Source organism: Mizuhopecten yessoensis, unplaced genomic scaffold, assembly GCF_002113885.1.
Source record: "Mizuhopecten yessoensis strain PY_sf001 unplaced genomic scaffold, ASM211388v2 scaffold716353, whole genome shotgun sequence".
Classification (NCBI taxonomy): domain Eukaryota; kingdom Metazoa; phylum Mollusca; class Bivalvia; order Pectinida; family Pectinidae; genus Mizuhopecten; species Mizuhopecten yessoensis.
The window spans coordinates 409,919-429,760 of record NW_018480074.1 but is presented as its reverse complement, the minus strand read 5'-3'; the positions used below and the strand labels follow the sequence as shown (position 1 = coordinate 429,760).

The 19,842-nt window shown below is 38.1% G+C and overlaps 2 protein-coding genes across 5 annotated transcripts; both read left to right on the top strand.

Moving 5' to 3' along the window:
- The first annotated feature begins 4,907 nt into the window (after nt 1-4,907).
- LOC110443585 (2-(3-amino-3-carboxypropyl)histidine synthase subunit 2-like) lies at nt 4,908-10,953 on the top strand. 4 transcript variants are annotated; one of them, XM_021487878.1, is made up of 7 exons: nt 4,908-4,969; nt 6,177-6,339; nt 6,892-7,004; nt 7,286-7,506; nt 8,227-8,901; nt 9,374-9,547; nt 10,261-10,953. In XM_021487878.1, the coding sequence occupies exons 2-7, from the start codon at nt 6,181-6,183 to the stop codon at nt 10,389-10,391; spliced, it is 1,473 nt and encodes a 490-aa protein (XP_021343553.1). In that variant the 5' UTR covers nt 4,908-4,969; nt 6,177-6,180; the 3' UTR covers nt 10,392-10,953. The 4 variants fall into 4 exon arrangements, with proteins under 4 accessions (XP_021343553.1, XP_021343552.1, XP_021343551.1 ...); XM_021487877.1 differs by having other exon boundaries at nt 4,915-4,969; nt 6,173-6,339; XM_021487876.1 differs by having other exon boundaries at nt 4,915-4,973.
- A 3,750-nt stretch (nt 10,954-14,703) lies between these two features.
- Nucleotides 14,704-19,771, top strand: LOC110443605 (protein SMIM7 homolog). The gene is made up of 5 exons (XM_021487909.1): nt 14,704-14,873; nt 17,017-17,058; nt 17,630-17,679; nt 18,667-18,757; nt 19,580-19,771. Exons 1-5 carry the CDS (start codon nt 14,848-14,850, stop codon nt 19,593-19,595), a joined length of 225 nt encoding a protein of 74 aa, XP_021343584.1. The 5' UTR covers nt 14,704-14,847; the 3' UTR covers nt 19,596-19,771.
- Nucleotides 19,772-19,842: the final 71 nt, after the last annotated feature.

Genomic DNA, 19,842 nt, shown 5'->3' with positions numbered 1-19,842 from the left:
GGTTATAAACTGGGGTGCTTTGTTTAATAAGATTACGGTTCATTACACATGCTGTATAAAAACAAGAACATGATTGTATATTTTATAATCTTCGGTATAATACATTAATGGAAATATATTCAAACAACACGCGGTAGGTTTGGTTCGGGTGTCACTTTGTTTGCATAAGCAAATGTTAGTCACGTCAAACTTTACTCTGAATATACATTGTACATCTAACGGAATGGCCTTCTATAGTGGACCACACATGTCAGTGAACGCCAAGCGTACAGGTTTATCGAATTCATTCATTATTTCAAAATCAGTAAGAGCGACAGCAAAAAGTGATTTTTTACTTCTTTAATTAAAGCCACTGCAGATCCGCTACCGGTAAGGAAACGGTTGAACCGGTCGGACAACAGTTTTTCATTTATTAAATAAGGTCGGACCTAGTAATCTAATGCTGCTTTCAGGAGAGCCTTGACAAAGTCTTGCAAGACATGCATAAACATTTGCAGGTCCGCCACGATTTATATCCTAAATTGTTACATTTTCAAACGGACAAACCGGTTGTTCCGCACAAACGAACAGGCCCCTGTGCTGTCAGTATACCTGTACTGTCAGCGTAATACACAGGTGACTTGGGATCAGAATATCTTAATATTCGCATGCAATTCTAACTAATCTTAATTAGAAGCACACACTGGTACACTCAGAGTTGTAGTATTATATTCCAAATTAAACTTCCGAAAAAGTTCCATATTTTTCATGGGGTCTTTCGTTTGTTTGGCGTGTCCTCATATGACACTTTGCAATCACATGTGCTGTATGCACATACATCTGTACATACGGTTCTACCACGGACTTAATCTAATTCTGTGGTTCTACACGGCACACAAACATTTCACTTCTTAAAACCTATACTTAGTTCATAGAATTGATGTCAAAATAACTTACCTTGAAGCTGTTAACGATATTCCTTTCAACAATTGCTCTCCGTGGGAAAAAATATTTACACTTCTCAAACACTACAAAGTAAGGTAGACGGTTAATTTAGGCAGGTACATGAGTCCAGGTAAAACCAATTAACAGGTACTTGACTCGGTAGGACACTCTTACTTGGGAAGTTTATAGAGCTAGTTGTCCGGGTGAGAATATTGCCGTGCCGTTTCCCTGAATAAATATGTTTACCTTCAGAGTCTCACCTGTACTACCGTCTACCACGATGACTAATCTTGATTAAACTCGCCTGTGGAGCTAATTACGAAAGGTACATCAGTTAAAAAGTGCTTTATCATCTAACACAATGTGCATGTCCCTCCTCCCAACATAAATACTGGCTAACCGGGTACTTAATCACGTGTCCCGGGGCAGAGACAACACTAAAACTATAACGGCGGTTTACGCTAAGGTACAATTTTTATACCAATATAACTTTTACAAACGTGCGTATGTGTGTGTCGATAAAAGTGACCGGTGTCCTGCGACTATTGTTACTCATGACGGCCGTATCCAGATTAGGTTTTTAGTTCTATTAAATGTCTAACCCAAGGCCGTTGATCTTTTTCTCAGTCAATATTGATACTGAGATAGTGAAATCGTTCAAAATATCCGGGCACCTAAAGATTGACAAATTGTTAAGAGATTAAATCCTTATATGGAAATAGATAAGCCCATTCACTAATAATCGTTTCATCTTCGATTCATAAAAAGGATTTTTTTGTGTAAACGGTATAGAATTTTACGGGCGTAAACTTCGGTAAATTTTTCACTGCTTATATCAATACTCTCAAGGCGCGTATTCATTTCAATGTTTATATAATACAAGGCTAGGATTTATTTTATTGTTAAAAGAGCGAGATTCATATCTTTGATATTTAAAAAACTTAACAAAGGAAATTGTGATCTTGTCTTTTAACCTCTTCAGCATATAAGCTGGTAACATGTTTGTAGAATTGTTAGTTGTATTCGGTGTAATAACTTCTATAATCGTTTTACGGCTGTACGGGAAATCACACGCGTTTTCTTCATCACTTCTGAGGTTACTTACTATGTGGTTATAATTATAGTCTGTAACAAACTCGGAAATGCTTCATAAATGTAGCTGGAAGATCTTAATTTACCACAAGTGACCATCAACATAACCATCGGGAAACCTAGTCGGGACTCGTGTAATTTTCAAATATATATATTCTTCTTAGGTAACTCGACGCCAAACAATAATTATGTACACTGTACCTGTAAAGATGGTGTAACACCACACAAATCAATTGACATCATCAGCCGGCTCCATCTGTCTCTGGACGCTTCAACCTTTGTCTTGGAATGTCATCGTTGTCCATAAATGGAAGAATTCAAGTCGTATTCCTCCCGTCTACTCCACAGCCAGCATGACGTTCAGCATCCTTCGCTACTTGTAATTTGCGCACAGCCGTCTTGCGAGCATACCCGAATACATCCAAAGGCATCATGTCTTCTAAGGTATCATTTGCATCCAAACAACATATGAAGCAGCCAAGTGCACCACCCCGCTCCCTACACTGTACTATGAGATCACGTTGGCCTTGTTACATCGCTCCCCATAGGGCACAGTCACTTCGATAGCTGAAATATGTCTGAATACGGCAGACATATTACTACGGCAGGACAAAGCATTGTCAGTACCACTTCCGGAAACACAAATTTCTTCTCTCTTGCCTCTGTCCTTTCCAGAATACCAGCGCTGCGCAGTGTTGCTCTACTCGTCTTCTTCCTTGCTTTTATAATCCGGATGAAGGATGGTTTGTGTTTTCGTGGTGGTCTTTCCTTTTCACCTCGATAACATCAGCTAATTCCTGAAGCATCTGGTCATACTCCGACTTGTATAGTCCCCGTGTCAGAGCTGTATTTTAAGCTGAAAGGCTATGGCCCATTGTCCTATGTTCTTGGCAAACCTAGCATGATAAAGTGTCGCCTACCAACCACAGCAGGATCCTCAACATTTCACAGCACCACGGGTTTGTCCATGCAATTTTCCAATCTGGCAGCTTCGATCTTGTACCCATACCATTTGCAAGCCAGTTTATACCATTGTCCTTGCTTTCCTATCACCACGCACGAGCAAGATGGATTTGTCTGCATTACAGGAGATAGTCTCAAGGTGAAGGGTGAGGTTCAAGGTAAGCAAATCTAGGTACACGACCACGAAGACGGGACAACTAACTCAACAATCCAAGACATAATGAGAGGACATCCCAACAATTAGATACAACTCAGTCAAGTGACATGGAAAGTGGTTTGATGCGTCACTGAAAGATAGAAGCAGCATTAGTAATGTGCATGTAGAAGCAGATAGTAGAGTGGATGAGAATATCGACAAGTCGGGCCTGTTAGGGAAATTCAAGGCATGGACCTTCCAACATGTACTGCTGCAGAGACGAGACTCGTGTGGTTCCTGATGCCATATGATCAAGTTTCATTTGATAAAGGTGGCAGGACTTGAGAGATCCATCAGCAACTACCTGCCTAGGTGGCTTGGAGCGCCGCCCAGTTTTTCTAGTGTTAAACTCTTAAACCGGACATCATAACTGCAACTCCCACTGTCATAGGAGGCGGAGGAGTTCAAGGCCGCAAAGGTCAGATTGGCGATGTCATTGCAAGATTTTAAAGACGCTAAGATAAGACTGGCAGGAATCAAGACTGGTCTTTCTTTTTCTCTTTGGATTTCTCGTTATACCACGGAATTAGTGGTTATACCATAGAATTTATCTCCCTGTCGTCTGTTCTTGTCCACATTGTCACCAATCCTTGCCGTCCTGGGCAGGTTGCTCCAACTATGTCCCGGGGCTTGAGAGTTCCTTTGGCCCGCTGCACAGACTGACTTGCGGACTATTTTCTACCAGTCCTAGTCACGGTCAGGTCATCAATAAAACCTCGATTCATGTGGTAGGTAGATTCCTGATTCCATCTTGGGCCAACTGGTTTCCCGTCCTTCCGCCTTGGCGATTATCATGGATTTGGTACATCCCATCACTATCCTTTATCCATGTCAAGGTTTGCTAGGATGCTGTAGCCTCCCCAACATAAAAAAAGCAGATTGATTCTGCTGAAGTAGATTCGTACTATTCCATCTATACTAGTATGCTCCTGACGGTTAATTGTGGTATGATTTACCAGGCCAGCAACTCCGCTGCTGGACTTGATCGCCCTAATTGGTTGGTTAATCGCATTTGTCTACTCAACACACTCTGATAAAGTCTGGGAAACCTTCCCTTTTACACCCAACAGGGAAATACATATGTAGCTCTGAATTGCCCGTTGTCTTAGGGACAAAGCACCCCTCCACCTACTGCCAACTGACGGCATGATGTCTTCCTTTATTTCTGCCATACTTTCCTCTGTAACTGCTAGTTTCATCATGATATTTCTTATATACTGTACCCTCCAATCTCGATATTCCAGGGGTTAAGCTCGCTGCATCCATGGGAATATGTCATGGCAAAATTGAACACCCGTGGTGTACATTTTTGGGCACTAGGCCTAATCATGACAGAAAAATGGAAGAAATCTCACTCCGAGCTTTTCCTGAAAATCAAAAAGTACACTATGGAAAGTCTTTGTCGAAAATCAACAAACTTTCCTAATATGTGATTTGGTATTTTAAATATAATTGAAAATCTGACAAAATTGTACCAATTTGGGTAGTGTCACGTTTTATCCACATGTAGGCCTATCTTTATACATGTTGCAGGAAAACAGCGCACTAATTGTAATACCGTTAATCAGTACTCGCATATTTGGTTTATAAAAGTAATTTGTGTCTCAATTCCTCGTTAACCGTACTGAACATTTCAGAAATTTTAGCCATTTGAATTTTCCGGATTTTGTTCTCCGGCAACCTATCCAGACAGTGGTATTTATTATGTATTGTGAACTAAGCGTTTGTATGTAAGGTGTGTGCACATTAAGCAGCGTTTTGACATTGACGAAATGAAAACGTAAAGCTTTCCACGTGGGTAAATATATTTGTACATGTTGTTTGTAGATAAATTACGAGGTATAATCACATCTGTGTTGTCTTATCTAGTAAAAGAAGTATTGGTATTCATATAACTATGTTTTGGACGAAGAAAACATTGAATGATATACTATTAGAGTCGTAGCGAAAGTTCCCAGAATAAGTGTTCCAGGCAATCAGCTTTCATTTCAAATAGAAAGGTCCAGTGCGGTCTGCCGATGGAGCTATTTAGCTATAGACGTGTTATAATACTTTCGACCCATTTGATAAATTTTCTGTTACGGAAGAGTGAATATCCTTCATTTTGTAGCAAATAATTTGTCATACTGACAGCCAGACAGTCGCCATGCAATATTTGTTTATGTGCAATTGACAACACATTACAACAGCAGAAATGTATAGAGACATACAAAGCCAGTTGATCTGACAGTACACGGTATAATTTGTCGCATGATCACGTATGCGTAACAGACAGGATAGACTTTATTCATGTCAGGGGGGGATAACTCTGTTTGTCCAGGGGATTTTATCCCAGAACAATGTTGATATTGCTTTTTTTTATTCGTACTGAGTTGCCGGTAACATAGGAATCTATTTACTTAAATACTTCTAAATCAGACAGGCTTGTTTTTTTTTAAATTTCACAGCAGTAATCAAACTGACAGTTTATATTAGTGGGAGTTTCCTCTGGCCCCGATACCAGATTCAGACATTTTGACAGATCCGGTCATCTATCTGTCAAAATGTCTAAGTCTAGGGTCAAGGCCAGAGGAAACTCGGACTAAAGTAAACTGTATAGTCAAAACTGATTGCGTTAAACATTGAAGACCAGTTAGCTCAGTAAAGTCAAGAGTGTAGCAGAACTAGACCGGGGTTCAAACTCTGGACATAACTGAGGCTAGACAGACGCTCTAACCAATATTGAGCTACCTGGTTGCTGATGATCTACCCAGTCCAGTTCTACAACAAGCGTATTAGTGTCTGTATAAAGTTAGAAGGGTCAAATGCGATTCCTAGTCTTACTTACCCATTTCATTTTTCAAATTTGTGCTATTGACCATGATGCAATCTTTGTAAACAGGTAATGCATGCACCACCACCAAGCAAGAGGTAAAGTGTAAAGTCTATACTACGGAAGCTAGATGTTGTTGTTTCATCTTTCTGATTTTTTTTTCTAAATGTATTTTTGTTTTCTAGCCAGTGAAATGTCGACCACAACATTTTTCTCAGCTGATGAAGTGTCTTTAGAACGTAAAGCTGATGCTGATGTTGAAACCTGTGTTCGCACCGCTGATGGAGATATTAACAAAGTGTATGAAGTGAACAAATGTATACAGTGGATACAAGAAAGGAATCTACAAAGGGTAAAGAAAACAGTAAAAACATGATTCAAGTTTTTTTTCAAAATGTCTTGAGTTATAAAATGTATGTCCAAATATTTCAGGAGGCAATTACTAGTATTGGTTTGCTTTAACACTTCAGGAAATTAAACTTATTTGGTAAGATAATTAAATGTATAACATGTTAAGTATCTGAACAACAATTTTAATGCCTGAACTCCCCCGTTATCTTTGGTCCCTTAATTATAAGGCGTTAAACTTGCTTTAGTGAAGACTTCATTTTAAGCTGATCTTTTACATGTATTTTAGCTGCATTAATAATCCTCTTAAATTGCATACTTTTGTGATTCCATTCAAATTTCAAAATATCATATATTTCATTGCTTGATTGTATGTGTGACTCGGTTACTCCCAGTTACAGCAATGGCTCAGTAGTTGTATCTCTTACCAAGCAGGAATATTTTTTTCTATAACTTTAGATTAAATTGATTAAAAATCTTTCATAAAATAATATTTAACACTGGATGAATTGATATATTAAAACGAAAACTTCATAAATATTGCTCTATCAACCAGGTGGCGCTGCAGTTTCCTGATGAGCTGATGTGTGATGCTGTACCAGTGACGTCGGCTATCAGTAAGGCAGTGGATGGCCAGGTGTTCATCCTAGGTGATACATCATATGGCAGGTTGGTTTAGCAAATATATACATTTGTACATGTATGTGAGTAAAATATAAACCATCATCTTACACTTTTGAAAAAGACTTTCAGTTAAAATTGTGCTTCTAGAGAATTGTTTGAAAGAAAACTTGTGCATATATATTCCCCCCCTACCATTCTTATGTCATATATCTTTTTTGAAATTCTTTGAATAACAATCACTTGGCATGTTATTTTTATTATGAAATTGTTAGAAATAAACTCCTTTAAACAGCCTTGTGTGGTTAATGTCGCACTTTTACTTACAGCTGCTGTGTAGATGAGGTGGCGGCACAGCACTACAATGCAGACGGTCTGATCCATTTTGGTCGCTCGTGTCTCAGTACCACCCAGCGACTTCCTATCCTGTATGTGTTTGGCCAATCAAGTATCAGCGTGGCAGACTGTGAAGGAAAATTTCGGGAGTTGTTCCCTGACACGGCAAATCCAATTGTGCTGTTGTACGAGACTGGCTACAGTCATGCCATAGGTAAATGTAATTATTCAGTAAATATTCAGGTTGTTATCTTGTCAGATGCCTATCCTCATTTAAATTTCGTGTTGATAAAATGTTCCATATCTCTGATCAGGTTTACAGTTACAGCAAAAAACATTTAAAGAAAAAGTAATACTACAGTGTTTTCACCCTGTGTTCTATCAACTTCTGTCACAGAAAAAATCTTATTCTGTCAAAGGGGATGTCAATTTCATTAGTTCCAGATAATTTTTCTTGGAAAAGTGTCCAATTGTTAGTTTTTGATCAAATAGTAACATATAGATAGAGCCATTACTGAACACCTAAGTTGGTGAGATGTCTGCTTTTTTGAGATCCTGATGGATCAGTTTGATATCCCTTGTTTTATTGAGACTCCCTCATTTTGACAAAAAATTACCGATCTCCCTCGAAACTCCCTCTTTCAAGTTCAAACTCGCAAAAACACGAAATCTACATCCTGTGGTCAAATGATCTCCTAGTTACTGCAGGGTGTTTGTAATGATCATAACAGGTGTTTCTGAATCAACTAAATGCATTTGGGAGTTATTTTGAAACATAAAAAGGGAAAGATAAATTGAGCAAAGCAGTTTCAGTCACATTTCATGCACTTTCTCCCTCATTGGAGGTTTCACAGGTTGACACCTATGATGAAATGCAAGCAACATTATGTGACAGAGATGAAAATTAAAGTTATTTTTTTCTTTTAAATTTCAGATAAAATTAAAGAAGCCCTGGAAGGAGATTATCAAAAGTTGGTTGTCTCTGTCCTTGACATTCCTAACCATTGTAGAACAGACCTTCAAGGTCAAGGTGACTGTACAACATGCAAAAGACAAGGGTTCAAGGTCACTAAATGTGGGAGGACCTTTTGGCTGCCAGAGGAGGGTACCCTTAGCAATTACTCCATGTTTTATATCGGATGTGAAAGTTTGACTCTAACCAATCTGATGATGACGTTCAATACAAATCAGTTTTATTCCTACAACCCTTTAACTCAGACGGGTCGCAAGGAAAGTGTGAATATCAACCGTAAGTTAATGAAGCGATTTTACATGATTGAGAAAGCAAAGGACGCACACATATTAGGAATAGTAGTAGGAACTTTAGGAATCACAGATTATTTACAGGTTATAATTCGGCTGAAAGACATGGTGAAAAAATCTGGAAAGAAGAGTTACACTTTTGTGGTGGGGAAATTAAATCCAGCGAAGCTGGCCAATTTCATGGAGATAGATGTGTTTGTGTTGGTGGCATGTGCTGAGAATTCTCTCCTGGATTCGTCCGACTTCTACAAACCCATTGTGACACCATATGAGTTGGAGATCGCTTGTAACACAGATAGGGAATGGACAGCAGACTACGTTACAGACTTCAGAAGCCTGCTGCCAGGTCAGTTTTCTACCATATTGTATGCATGTGTTAAACTTGATTTTCAGTAAATTTCCTGTAACAGTAGATTTCAAATTATTGCTTGTAATAGACTAATGGATTCTTTACAAAATCCAAAATTGATTTTTTTGATTTTATACCAAAAGGGATTGGGCAAAAGTTGTCCAATTTATCTAAAGCCCTTTCCCAGTAACATATTTTAATATTTATATACCCCATATTAATATTACCCCCATAATATTGAATTAAAAGAAAAGACAATGATTATGATAAAAGCAATCATAACTAAAACAAAAACCTGCATTATGTTTATATGTATTGAATCATATTCATGTATGACTGTGTTTATATCAAAATCTCTCCTTTAAAGAAAAGAAAATATATTTGTTCTGAAAATCTAGACATGAATAATAAGTGTTTTGAAGTAATTTGAAAGCATACACTTTTACTTCAATTTTTAACCTTTATTTAGGAGGTGAAGACCATGTTGCTATACCCGTTACACTGGCGGTACAAACAGATGTTTCCTTGGTAACTGGCAAGCTGCGAACCATTGGCGTGACAGAGGACATAGATGTCACCTCCACGGCGATGTTGCCTAGAAACCAAAATATGGCTGTGTCAGAAGTACCAGCAGACACTGCAGGTAAGACCTTGGTATTAAAGTCTGTTCCTCTTGAATTATTTGTTTTGTATAAGAATATTCTCATAGTTAATTCAGCCGAGGGATATTGTCGCAGGTTTTCTCATAACTCCTCATTACTGTAAAGCGGTTATATTTCGTGGGGGTTTTAATTTCGCTATATTCATGCTTTGACTAATATCCGTAAATTCTAAACACCAGCAAAATTATTGAAAATGTTTACCACTTTTACGGACCTTATCACAACATGTTGAAAATACTTATAACCCAACGCTGTTATGAAAGCTTAAATGAACTCAAATCAGATTATCACCAGATAACTGGACAGTCCATGTAAAAACAACACTGACATATAAGGTGGTCACAACATATTTATGTGTACACAGTAGGTGATTAATTGATTACAGTTTACTCCTACAAAGGTACAAATACATTTTATTTCTTTCGAGTGAAGTCACTGGCGGATGACGACGCTCGGGATCAATGTTTTCAAATGTTTTACCTGTATTTCGAGGTTTAACCCTCAAATGATGACACTCAAAATACTTTGCAGGACACATAGGATTCGAGTGCACAGCGAAATTTAACTTCCGCGAATATGTAGTGAATATAAAATCGCGAAATATTGACCCCACAAATTTAAAGCGCTATACAGTACTATTGATATTTTAGAATGTTACTTCTCAAGGATTATGAAATATGTTATTTGTTTTCAGGAGAGTATCTAGCATCAAGGTCTTGGAGAGGCTTAGAACAGCAGCTGGGAGAAACAGAAGTGACAAAAGCTTTGGAGGGCCAGAAGGGGATAGCAGCAGGATATACAAATGAACTAGATACAGGCAGTTGATCTGGCCAACATCTTTTTATCGCGATAATATGAATGAGTGATAATAGTTCAAAAGCAAAGTTCTTGAACCAATGAAGTAATGATGCACGTTGTCTTCCAAGAAAGACGGACAACTGAAGACAATGCACTAAATTGAAAAATCAGTATTTTATGCAAATGTTATGAAAAAACAGGTATATCATATGATTTCGTCCTGAAACAGAAATGAACCCATGAAGTATGTGAGAAAAGTATATTCCATACAGACAGTCATGCTTTCTGTATGCCCTATAGTAATAATAAAAGTTAACACAACTCCATATGGAAAATAACAAAATGTTAAAATCAGGCTATGTTATTGTTCTCATTGTTTTTAATACAATGGATTTTCTCCGTATTGAAGAATATATATCGCCAAGCATTGTGCCTAATGAGATGTTTCTCTATTGTATCCTGCAATCTTTATGTCCAGTTACCATTGTTTGTGCCACAAAGCATGTTTGGCTGCTATGAAATTTATTTATTTGTATCTATAATTCAATAATACAATTTTACAGTAATTCAGTACATTATTTAAATATTACCAAACATTTCAATAAATGTGATTGCAAAGCATTTTGAATTGATTTCTTGTTTATCTCAATAATGTTTGTTTGGACTGTTTCCCCCACCAGATAATCTAGTATAAAGAACTATTCATTCCCCCCAAATTCTGAGGGCTGGAGTGGAATCACGATGAATTAGATCCAAAGTACATTCTAAAACAATTTCCTAATGTAAAATGTTCATGTCTTGTACATTCTAGGGAAAATATGAATTATAAACTGAAATTCAAATGGAAAAGCTCTACACTGAAACAAAAGGTTTCAAATATCAGACATAAAAATCTTGGTTGCTGTCATATAACTAGAGGATTCTCGTCTGTTTTGGTCATATCCATGTGGTCTATGGCAAATATCGGCTCAGATTGTCTGGAGTTTGGGGCATAGGTCAGGTCCGGTTGACTATAGAGTTTGGGGCATTGGTCAACTCCGATTGTCGTTTGGGGCATGGTTCAGGTCCGATTGTCATTTGGGTTTGGGGCATTGGTCAGGTCCGCTTGTCTATAGAGTTTGGGGCATTGGTCAGCTCCAATTGTCATTGGGGTTTGGGGCATAGGTGTCCGATTGTCAATGGGGTTTGGGGCATTGGTCAGGTCTGATCGTTTTGGGGGTTGGGGCATTGGTCAGGTCTGATTGTCTATGGGGTTGGGGGCATAGGTCAGGTCCGATTGTCAATGGGGTTTGGGGCATTGGTCAGGTCCGATTGTCTATGGGGCTGGGTGCATATGTCAGGTCCGATTTTCTATGGGGTTGGGGGCATTGGTCAGGTCCGATTGTCAATGGGGTTTGGGGCGTTGGTCAGGTCTGATCGTTTTGGGGGTGGGGGCATTGGTCAGGTCCGATTGTCATGTGGTTGGGGGCATAGGTCAGGGCCGATTGTCAATGGGGTTGGGGACATACGTCAGGTCCAATTGTCTATGGGGTTGGGGGCATAGGTCAGGTCCATTTGTCTATGGGGTTGGGGACATAGGTCAGGTCTAATTGTCTATGGGGTTGGGGACATAGGTCAGGTCCAATTGTCTATGGGGTTGGGGCGCATAGATCAGGTCCGATTGTCTATGGGTGAGGCATAGGTCAGGTCCGATGGTCTATGGGGTTGGGGGCATATGTCGGGTCCAATTGTCTATGGGGTTGGGGGCAAAGGTCAGGTCCGATTGTCAATTGGATTTAGGGGCATTGGCCAGGTCAGGTTGTTTTTTAGGGTTGGGGACATTGGTCTGGTCTGATTGTCTATGGGATTGGGGGCATAGGTCAGGTTCGATTGTCTATGGGATTTGGGGCATAGGTCGGGTCCGATTGTCTATAGGGTTGGGGGCATAGGTCCGATTGTCATGTGGTTGTCAGTGGTGTCTTGGGCATTGGTCAGTTGTCCATCAACCTGGAGGTTGACAATTATCCAACTAGACTTGACAACACTGTGCGACTATGACAATCTGGATTTGACTAACGTTAATCATAGCATGGGCAAATGAAACTCTAAAGACCCCACGGAGAACTGAAGCTGACCGAGGCTCCAGTTCGATGGACAATTGAAGATGATCATCACCCTCCAGACCCTCGTGGACAACTGGAGCTGAACAAATCTCGACTTCATGGGCAACTTTAGATTACTTACTTTATTTAGATAGAATGGACAATTGCATCATACCCAAGTTTCCTCCGACTCCAACACCAAACTTGAAACATTCTGACTGATAGTGTGACACAATCTTGGAATAATATCATTTACAAGTTATAACCCCTTTTTTGGCCCCAATCCACAGCCATTTCTTTGCACATGCACATGTTTCTAAACAAATATGGCTCGGAGTTTCATATGAGATGTCGCTTTCATTTTAAGCAACATGGCCAAACTACCCCTCTAAGGCCCCGTCTCTCCATTTGTAAAATTCAAAATGATTAATCCCTATCGCGTGAATATGCTGGCAGCCAAATAAGAGAAGTTCGTAAAAGCAACCTGATTCACCCACCACTTGTCTTACGTAATTTTCCAGTCAAATTCGGCCACGTTCTGTTCAGTGGTTCAAAAACCGTCTTTGAGAAAACCTTGACGGACACACACACGTTTGACGCAATTAAATGTCATATTGTGTTCTTCTTGAAACCACAGCTACACACATCTCTGGTAAAGAAAAGGGTACCATCTACGTCCTATCCAGATTCTAGACAGCATAAACAAATAGCAGATATCTATGTCTACCTCTTGATCATAGAATGAAAGACTGTCGCCGGATCTTTTCGTGAACAGTAATGTAAATTGCAAATTGATCCTTTTAACGTCTTTTTACATCGATTCTTAGACCAAAACACCGTGAACGTAAAATCACTCGCGAAGGACAATACTGTCAATATCTCCCCTATTGACACAGACAGGCGCGTAATTACTGTGTATGCAAATAAGCAGTTGCGCGGACATCGAAAATGGTCTCATATACTATTTAATTTGTACCGATTCTATCTATCTAACGACTATCTATCTATCTATCTATTTGTTATACTCCACAGAGACCAAGAAGACTTTAATGTTTTTTTCGGAAGAGTTATTTTTATAATGATTGTACGGTTTGAAAAGGGGCAATAATACATCATGTCGGCCTCACGCGCTAGAGTGTTCTCGGTGAAATTGACAAAAGACACCACACCTGAGTTCGGAGTGACTGAAGCAGACGATAGCAACAGCGCATCAACCTAATACTATTTACTATCGTGTTCTTGTTTTATTTCGGCATAATAAATATTTATTGTCCTTGTGGTAGGGAAATAACCATATTCCACTCGGGCTTCGCTCTCGTGAAACAAATCTCGGGAGAAACAAAACCTCGTGTTTCCCTACCACAAGGACAATACATACTTAAAATATATAGTATTATGTGTACGTGATACATTAATTGTACCAGTCCGATTTTATTTATTTCTCACTTGAGAAAGGATTAAAAAAGAGATAGTCAGTATTATTCAGGACTATAATTGTGCATACATGGAACCTGTCATAACTAATGATATGACGACAGTCATATCACCAATCACGAGCCTCTTAACGGTAATTATTGATAATAAGTCCAAAATCAATGCTATGCATAACAGTTATCTCAAGTGTAGTAGATTTAGAATCTTTAACGTATCGGAAATTTATACTGTCCCGCGTAATGAACTACTCATATCAAATGCTGTTTTATGTTGCTTATTTGTCTACGATATATCTGTTGTCCTTCCATCTGATTACTAGTCTGGTCACAGTTTCTTATATTGACATAGAATAGTTTTTAAAGAAAATTATTAATACTCCCTAGTTAGTTTCATGAACTTTTACTACAAGGAGGAGCCTAAATGGCTCATATTTTATTAGTATTTCTTGGATATCACCAGCGCGCTCGTCTATCTAGTGATAGAGCTCATTTAGTTGAAGCAGGTTTAGATGAAAATTAAGCTTGTCATGTACCCAAAATGGAACACCTCATCATATAATACAGCTTATTAAAATATCCGACAGCATCTAAAATATTTTTCTTCCTTTGAAGAAAACTTCAACATTATCTGATAAATTTTAGTCATTCAGGTGAGCGCAGCAATCAATCTAACGTTAGTGTGATGATGTTAATAGCTCGTTAAACGGTAACTTATTTATCCGGAACGGAAAATACCGTCTTTTTAACAACCGATGTTGTGATTTAAAAAAGAAAACGAATTAGAATGAAAGCATATTGTCAGTGTGTGGCCGTATACGAATGCGCCTTACGCGAAGCGTCCAGGTGATACTGATCGCTGCCAACATGTCAACTTCCTGTTAATTTTCAAGACACGTCTCGATTTCAGATTTGCATGTAGATTTCACGTGATGTAGACTCTCACTAAGAAGCCAAGAAAAAAATACAGCAATGATTTCTGATTTGATTTTGTTTGGGTAGGTGATTGGTTGCTGTACCCTTATACATTTCATTATGTTTCACATGAACGTGATCTTCTCCTGTCAAGTAAAAAGGGTTGGGACCGAAATCAACATTTAAAAAAAAGAAGAGATATTCAGTCATTTCGAACTAATTAAGTAGAAGAACATTTAATTTAAAACATATGCGTATCTTCACTCGCATATACATCGTTACTAAAAGTGTGTAATATTTATTAATTTAATTGATTGGATAATCAAAAACGTTGTACCTTGTACAACCCTATGTTTGAGTATCCTCTAAGTCTTGTCAAGCAACACAGCACGATGTACTTGAATAAAAGTTCGTTACATACACCAATTTGTAACATGACAAGAGAAAATGTGCAGACCAGGACCCAAACAGTGTCTCCATGTGAGAAGTGTTAGTCCGAATTATTCTGGCGTTTATCAACTTTTTTCATATCGGTCTGTCGTCGTTAATCGACGACAGACCGATATGAAAAAAGTCGATAAAACGTCAGAATAATTCGGACTAGGAGTGTATGCGTGCTTGCGTGTGTGTATGCAGGAGACAGGGTATGTTGTTGTGCTTGCCTCCTTGCGATAGTGCAGAACTGATCCCGACTTTATAGTGCTATCTCACTGAAACACCAAGCCAAAGGCACCCAGCACAGCATTCCACCTAGTCACATACTGACAATGGGTGAACCAGTTGTTGCCATTCCCCTAAATGCTGAATGTTAGGCAGGGAATAACAACTACCATTTTTAAGGACTTTGGTATGTCCCAGCCTGGGGACAGAACCCATTGCCTTCTTCACCTGGACGAAAGCTCAACCATCAAGACAAAAGTGGGGTGTTGCCAAGAAAGTCGCTTGGAAATAAAAGGGAGTTAGAAGTAGAAAGAAAGATAAAGATCCCAAACATTGCAATGGGCGCAGCAGATTTATTTTGTTCACTTTTGTGTCCCCAAATAGAGGACACCAAAGCAAATCCCCAATTCTGCAGGTGGTTAATTCTGGACAGACAATCTAAACTATATTGGCTTCCATTAGCGTAAAGGATCAGAACAGTGTCAGTCACTGTGACCAATTAGAGCAGTTGTTTAGATTGTCTGTAATTCTGGACAGACAATCTAAACAACTGCTCTACTTGGACACAGTGATTGACACTGTTCTGGTCCTTTACGCTAATGGAAGCCCATTTATAGTAGAACTGGACTTGGTTAATTGCAGACAACCAGGAAGCTCAATTGCTTAGAGTGTCTGTCAGAGCTCGGGAGGTCTTGGGTTCGAATCCTGGTCTAATCTGGCCATGCATTTTCCTCTCCTGCCACACAAATATATGAAGTATACCAAAGAATTGCAAAGCAATATCATGGCCCCACCATACACATTCTGTCAAGTCTATTTGTTTGTAAAAAAAAGTAAGGAAGTGAAAAAAGAAAAGATATAGATCCCAAATGTTGCATTGGAGGGAGCAGGCCAATTCTGGTTTCTTTGATGTCCCCTTAGCAGAAGATATGAACGAAAAACAACCAATTCTCAAGTGGACCAGACATCTGTTGCCTTTTAAGACATGTAGTGGGATAAAACAGGCTCATTCTTTCCACAAACATGCAGGGGTTATTTTGTCATTTACACGGTTTTATCAAAGACTTCAGCAGTCTGAAAGTGATTGCTAGTTAAGACTAGAAAAAAAGTTAACATTCATCCCCTTTCCTAAATATTGGGCCTATAGTCAAGAGTGGTAAGTAACACACCAATGTTTCATGGTACATACAGATACACAGATGTACAGATTTTATTCTGACGATAGGACTTAAAAATTCCTCTGCTGTCAACTCAATACGGTTTGAATCCATTCTGACAAGAGCATGGATTGTTGAATAACATTAATCATCGAGTAATTAGTGTACACATACATGTGTAGTTTTTTGTGTACATGTCTGATTTATCTAGTCATGATACAGTTGAGATGAGTAATTAAAGCATGTTGCGAAGATTCATAAAGAAATTTTAGTCGATGAGATATTATGACATCCAACACATTTTGGATCCCAATATGACCTAAAGCAATTTAAACGTAGGCATGCAGGTATTATTTAAAAAGAATATCAAAATATGCCATACCGAAATCTTTTGTTTTCTAATTTACAGGACCTTGATGGTCAATGCCTGTGCAGTTTTGAATTTTAAGTTGTAAGTATTTTAGCTGTACTCATCGAGTCAATAAATGGGATGAATGTCAATAATTTACATAATTATGTTCTTTAAATTATTTATAAAATTAAATACGATAACGAAAAAACTGCAGAAATTTTCCCATGATATGTCTTGTTTTCACTTATGTGGTAACAAACTAAGCCACTTGTCACAATAATAGACTTGATTAAAAGCCATATTCTGTGTGAATGATATGACATTTCATTAAGATGGCATCATACTGTTCCCTAATGTCGATTCCTTCACAAGTGGGCACCATTGTTAAATAACCTTTCTACTACAATTGTCCCATTTATCAAGGGGTTGATGAAACTAAACTTCCTTACATTTGGTTGGATAAAATCCTAAACTATGGCATGTGGTTGTTTGAAGATAGGTGTCTTGATTTTGTCCTCTTTCATTACAGAAACTTATCAAAGATGTAGTAGCATAATGGATGCTTAAACTTTACAAGTAGTTTAGCTTAACACGAACACTCAGAAAGATTTTCAAAGATTTAGGCATCTTGCCAATCCACTTTGTCAATTTGAGACTGTCTTTTTTGTAGGAAAAAGGGGAAAGAGGATGCGTTTGGAGCTAATTTAGAGCCAACTGTAGGTGAGTCGGTGGTTCCTTGTGTTGTATGTATTATACACATACAGATGCTAGTGTATATGTCTCTGTCCTTCATAGGATTGCACATTTTTTCCCCAACTTTTTTGCAATGAATGAACTATAAACAAATTTAAATGTTGAAGTTGTTCATAAAGAACTTATGATGTATGAAGACTGCAGAGATAAAAGTTCAGGGTCCGTATTCATGAAACCGTTCTCATGCTCATTCATTGATTTTGAGCTCAAGCCTAATTTCTTTTTCTGGTTATAACTTAAATTAATAAATCTTATTTTGTCAATAATTTGGAAACATTTTTTAGAGACTTAAAGCCAAATACCGTTTCAATGTTTACATATGACTTTTTGAAATGAAAGCGGCCCTGGATATAAAGAAACCTGTTTACTTTGGAGGTCAGAGGCAAAGTCACATTTCAGAATCTATTTTTCACCTAGTAATGAATGAGTATCCTCAGGCGTGTTTCAAGTGTTTACAAGGGCAACATTTAAAAGAACATGTATGCGAGGTATAAGGTTGAAGTTAAAAGGTTAATTCAAGGTCATAAAATGATGTTTAAATCCTAGTCTACCACATTGTGTTGTAGTTCAGTATTGAATGAGCACCCTCTAGAAAGAATCTGACCTAATAGGGTCAGTATTAATGCTATGGTATGTCAATGTGGCAATACCTACCCTGCAGACTTAGAAATGTGTTAAAAGTAAAGAATGGGTCATGCAGTCAACATCACTTCTGCAAACACTAATGCCGCACCTCACTAGCTTAGTAGCTTGTATAATGTACTACATGTAACGGTTCTATACTTTCTTTATAAAATAACGATCTTATTACTATTGGCTAAGACCGGGATGACACTTTACGGCAAATAATGCTGTAAAGTGGTCCAGTTGTCAACATTATAATTATATCGTGTGACTACATTCTTGTCTATGGTTTTTGTTATTTTCGTGAGTTATCTTGTTCTTTTGTGACAGGGGACAAAGTACGAGAGTTCCTACTGAGTCTGCGATACTTCAGAATCTTCATAGGACTGTGGAACCTGTTTGTCATGTTCTGTATGCTGGTGTAAGTATCTTTTACCACATTAAATCATGTGACCTGATGAACTGCAAATGAATTAACACAGAAAGATCTTACAGGCTCTGATGATATTTTTAAAAGCAAAAATCTCATGTGGTAGGGGGTATTCAACATTGGGTAAATTGGTTATTAAAGATCAGGGGGGAAAAACAGCTTCAGGGTCCGGCTTATATATTTAGCCGATAATCCGTGTGTGTTTTGAGGCTTGAAGATGTCAGTCTTACTGGCACAAATTTGGTTTACTGGTGAAACACAGTCAGTCTGAAATTAATTTGTAGCATTTAAACCAAGATACACATGTATTTGTTAATCTCAAAATATGGACCTCATCAATATTTCCTGACATCAACAATATCTATACATCACCAAATTTCGCCAGTGTAATGTAACTTTCTATAAGATCTGACAGTATATTTTTATATTCACTATTTTTTTGGTTGGCCATTGAAATTTCTTGTTACATCACAGAATTACAAAATGTCTAGGCTCCCATGCATATTTGTGTTATTGTTCAATATTTTGCTTTATATAGTAATATTGACTGTAACTTGGGTCTTGAAAACTTGCAATGCAAACACAATAATATCATGTCCATATTTTACGATTGTATAAGGTATAATGGAGTTTTTTAAGAGAATTAATTTGCTGAAGTGACAACACTGAAGAAGGGCGGGTCAGAACAGACATGGATAACACTTAATGCCCCCTCTTTCCCTCATGACATGAAATATTGAGGGCACAAAAAGAAATGGGAATTCCTTGCATTGTCTGATTTGTGTCTCTTATGCGGTAAATTTGTAATTTCAGGTTCTTTGGACACTGAAGATGAAGAGCGAGTTTTTAATGGATGAAAGACAGGATAAAACTGGATGATGTTAACAGGGATTGTGTGGAAAGTGTATATAAATAGAGGGAGATTGTGTGTATTAATCAATGGCAATATGCTATGCATTGTAAAATACATTTAGCTTATTTATCTCATTAAAAGATCTTTTGATATCACATTTCTGATGTTATTTTTCCCACCTGTGATAAGCAATGAATAAAACTGTTAAATACAAATACATGAT

Excerpts from the sequence above, each read along its gene's own strand:
- LOC110443585 (XM_021487878.1), top strand. The coding sequence starts at position 6,181 with ATGTCGACCACAACATTTTTCTCAGCTGATGAAGTGTCTTTAGAACGT. Across the intron at positions 7,005-7,285 it reads GGTGATACATCATATGGCAG|CTGCTGTGTAGATGAGGTGG; the intron begins GTTGGTTTAGCA and ends TTTTACTTACAG. Across the intron at positions 7,507-8,226 it reads TGGCTACAGTCATGCCATAG|ATAAAATTAAAGAAGCCCTG; the intron begins GTAAATGTAATT and ends TTTAAATTTCAG.
- LOC110443605 (XM_021487909.1), top strand. The coding sequence starts at position 14,848 with ATGATTTCTGATTTGATTTTGTTTGG. Across the intron at positions 14,874-17,016 it reads TCTGATTTGATTTTGTTTGG|GACCTTGATGGTCAATGCCT; the intron begins GTAGGTGATTGG and ends TCTAATTTACAG. Across the intron at positions 17,680-18,666 it reads TAATTTAGAGCCAACTGTAG|GGGACAAAGTACGAGAGTTC; the intron begins GTGAGTCGGTGG and ends CTTTTGTGACAG.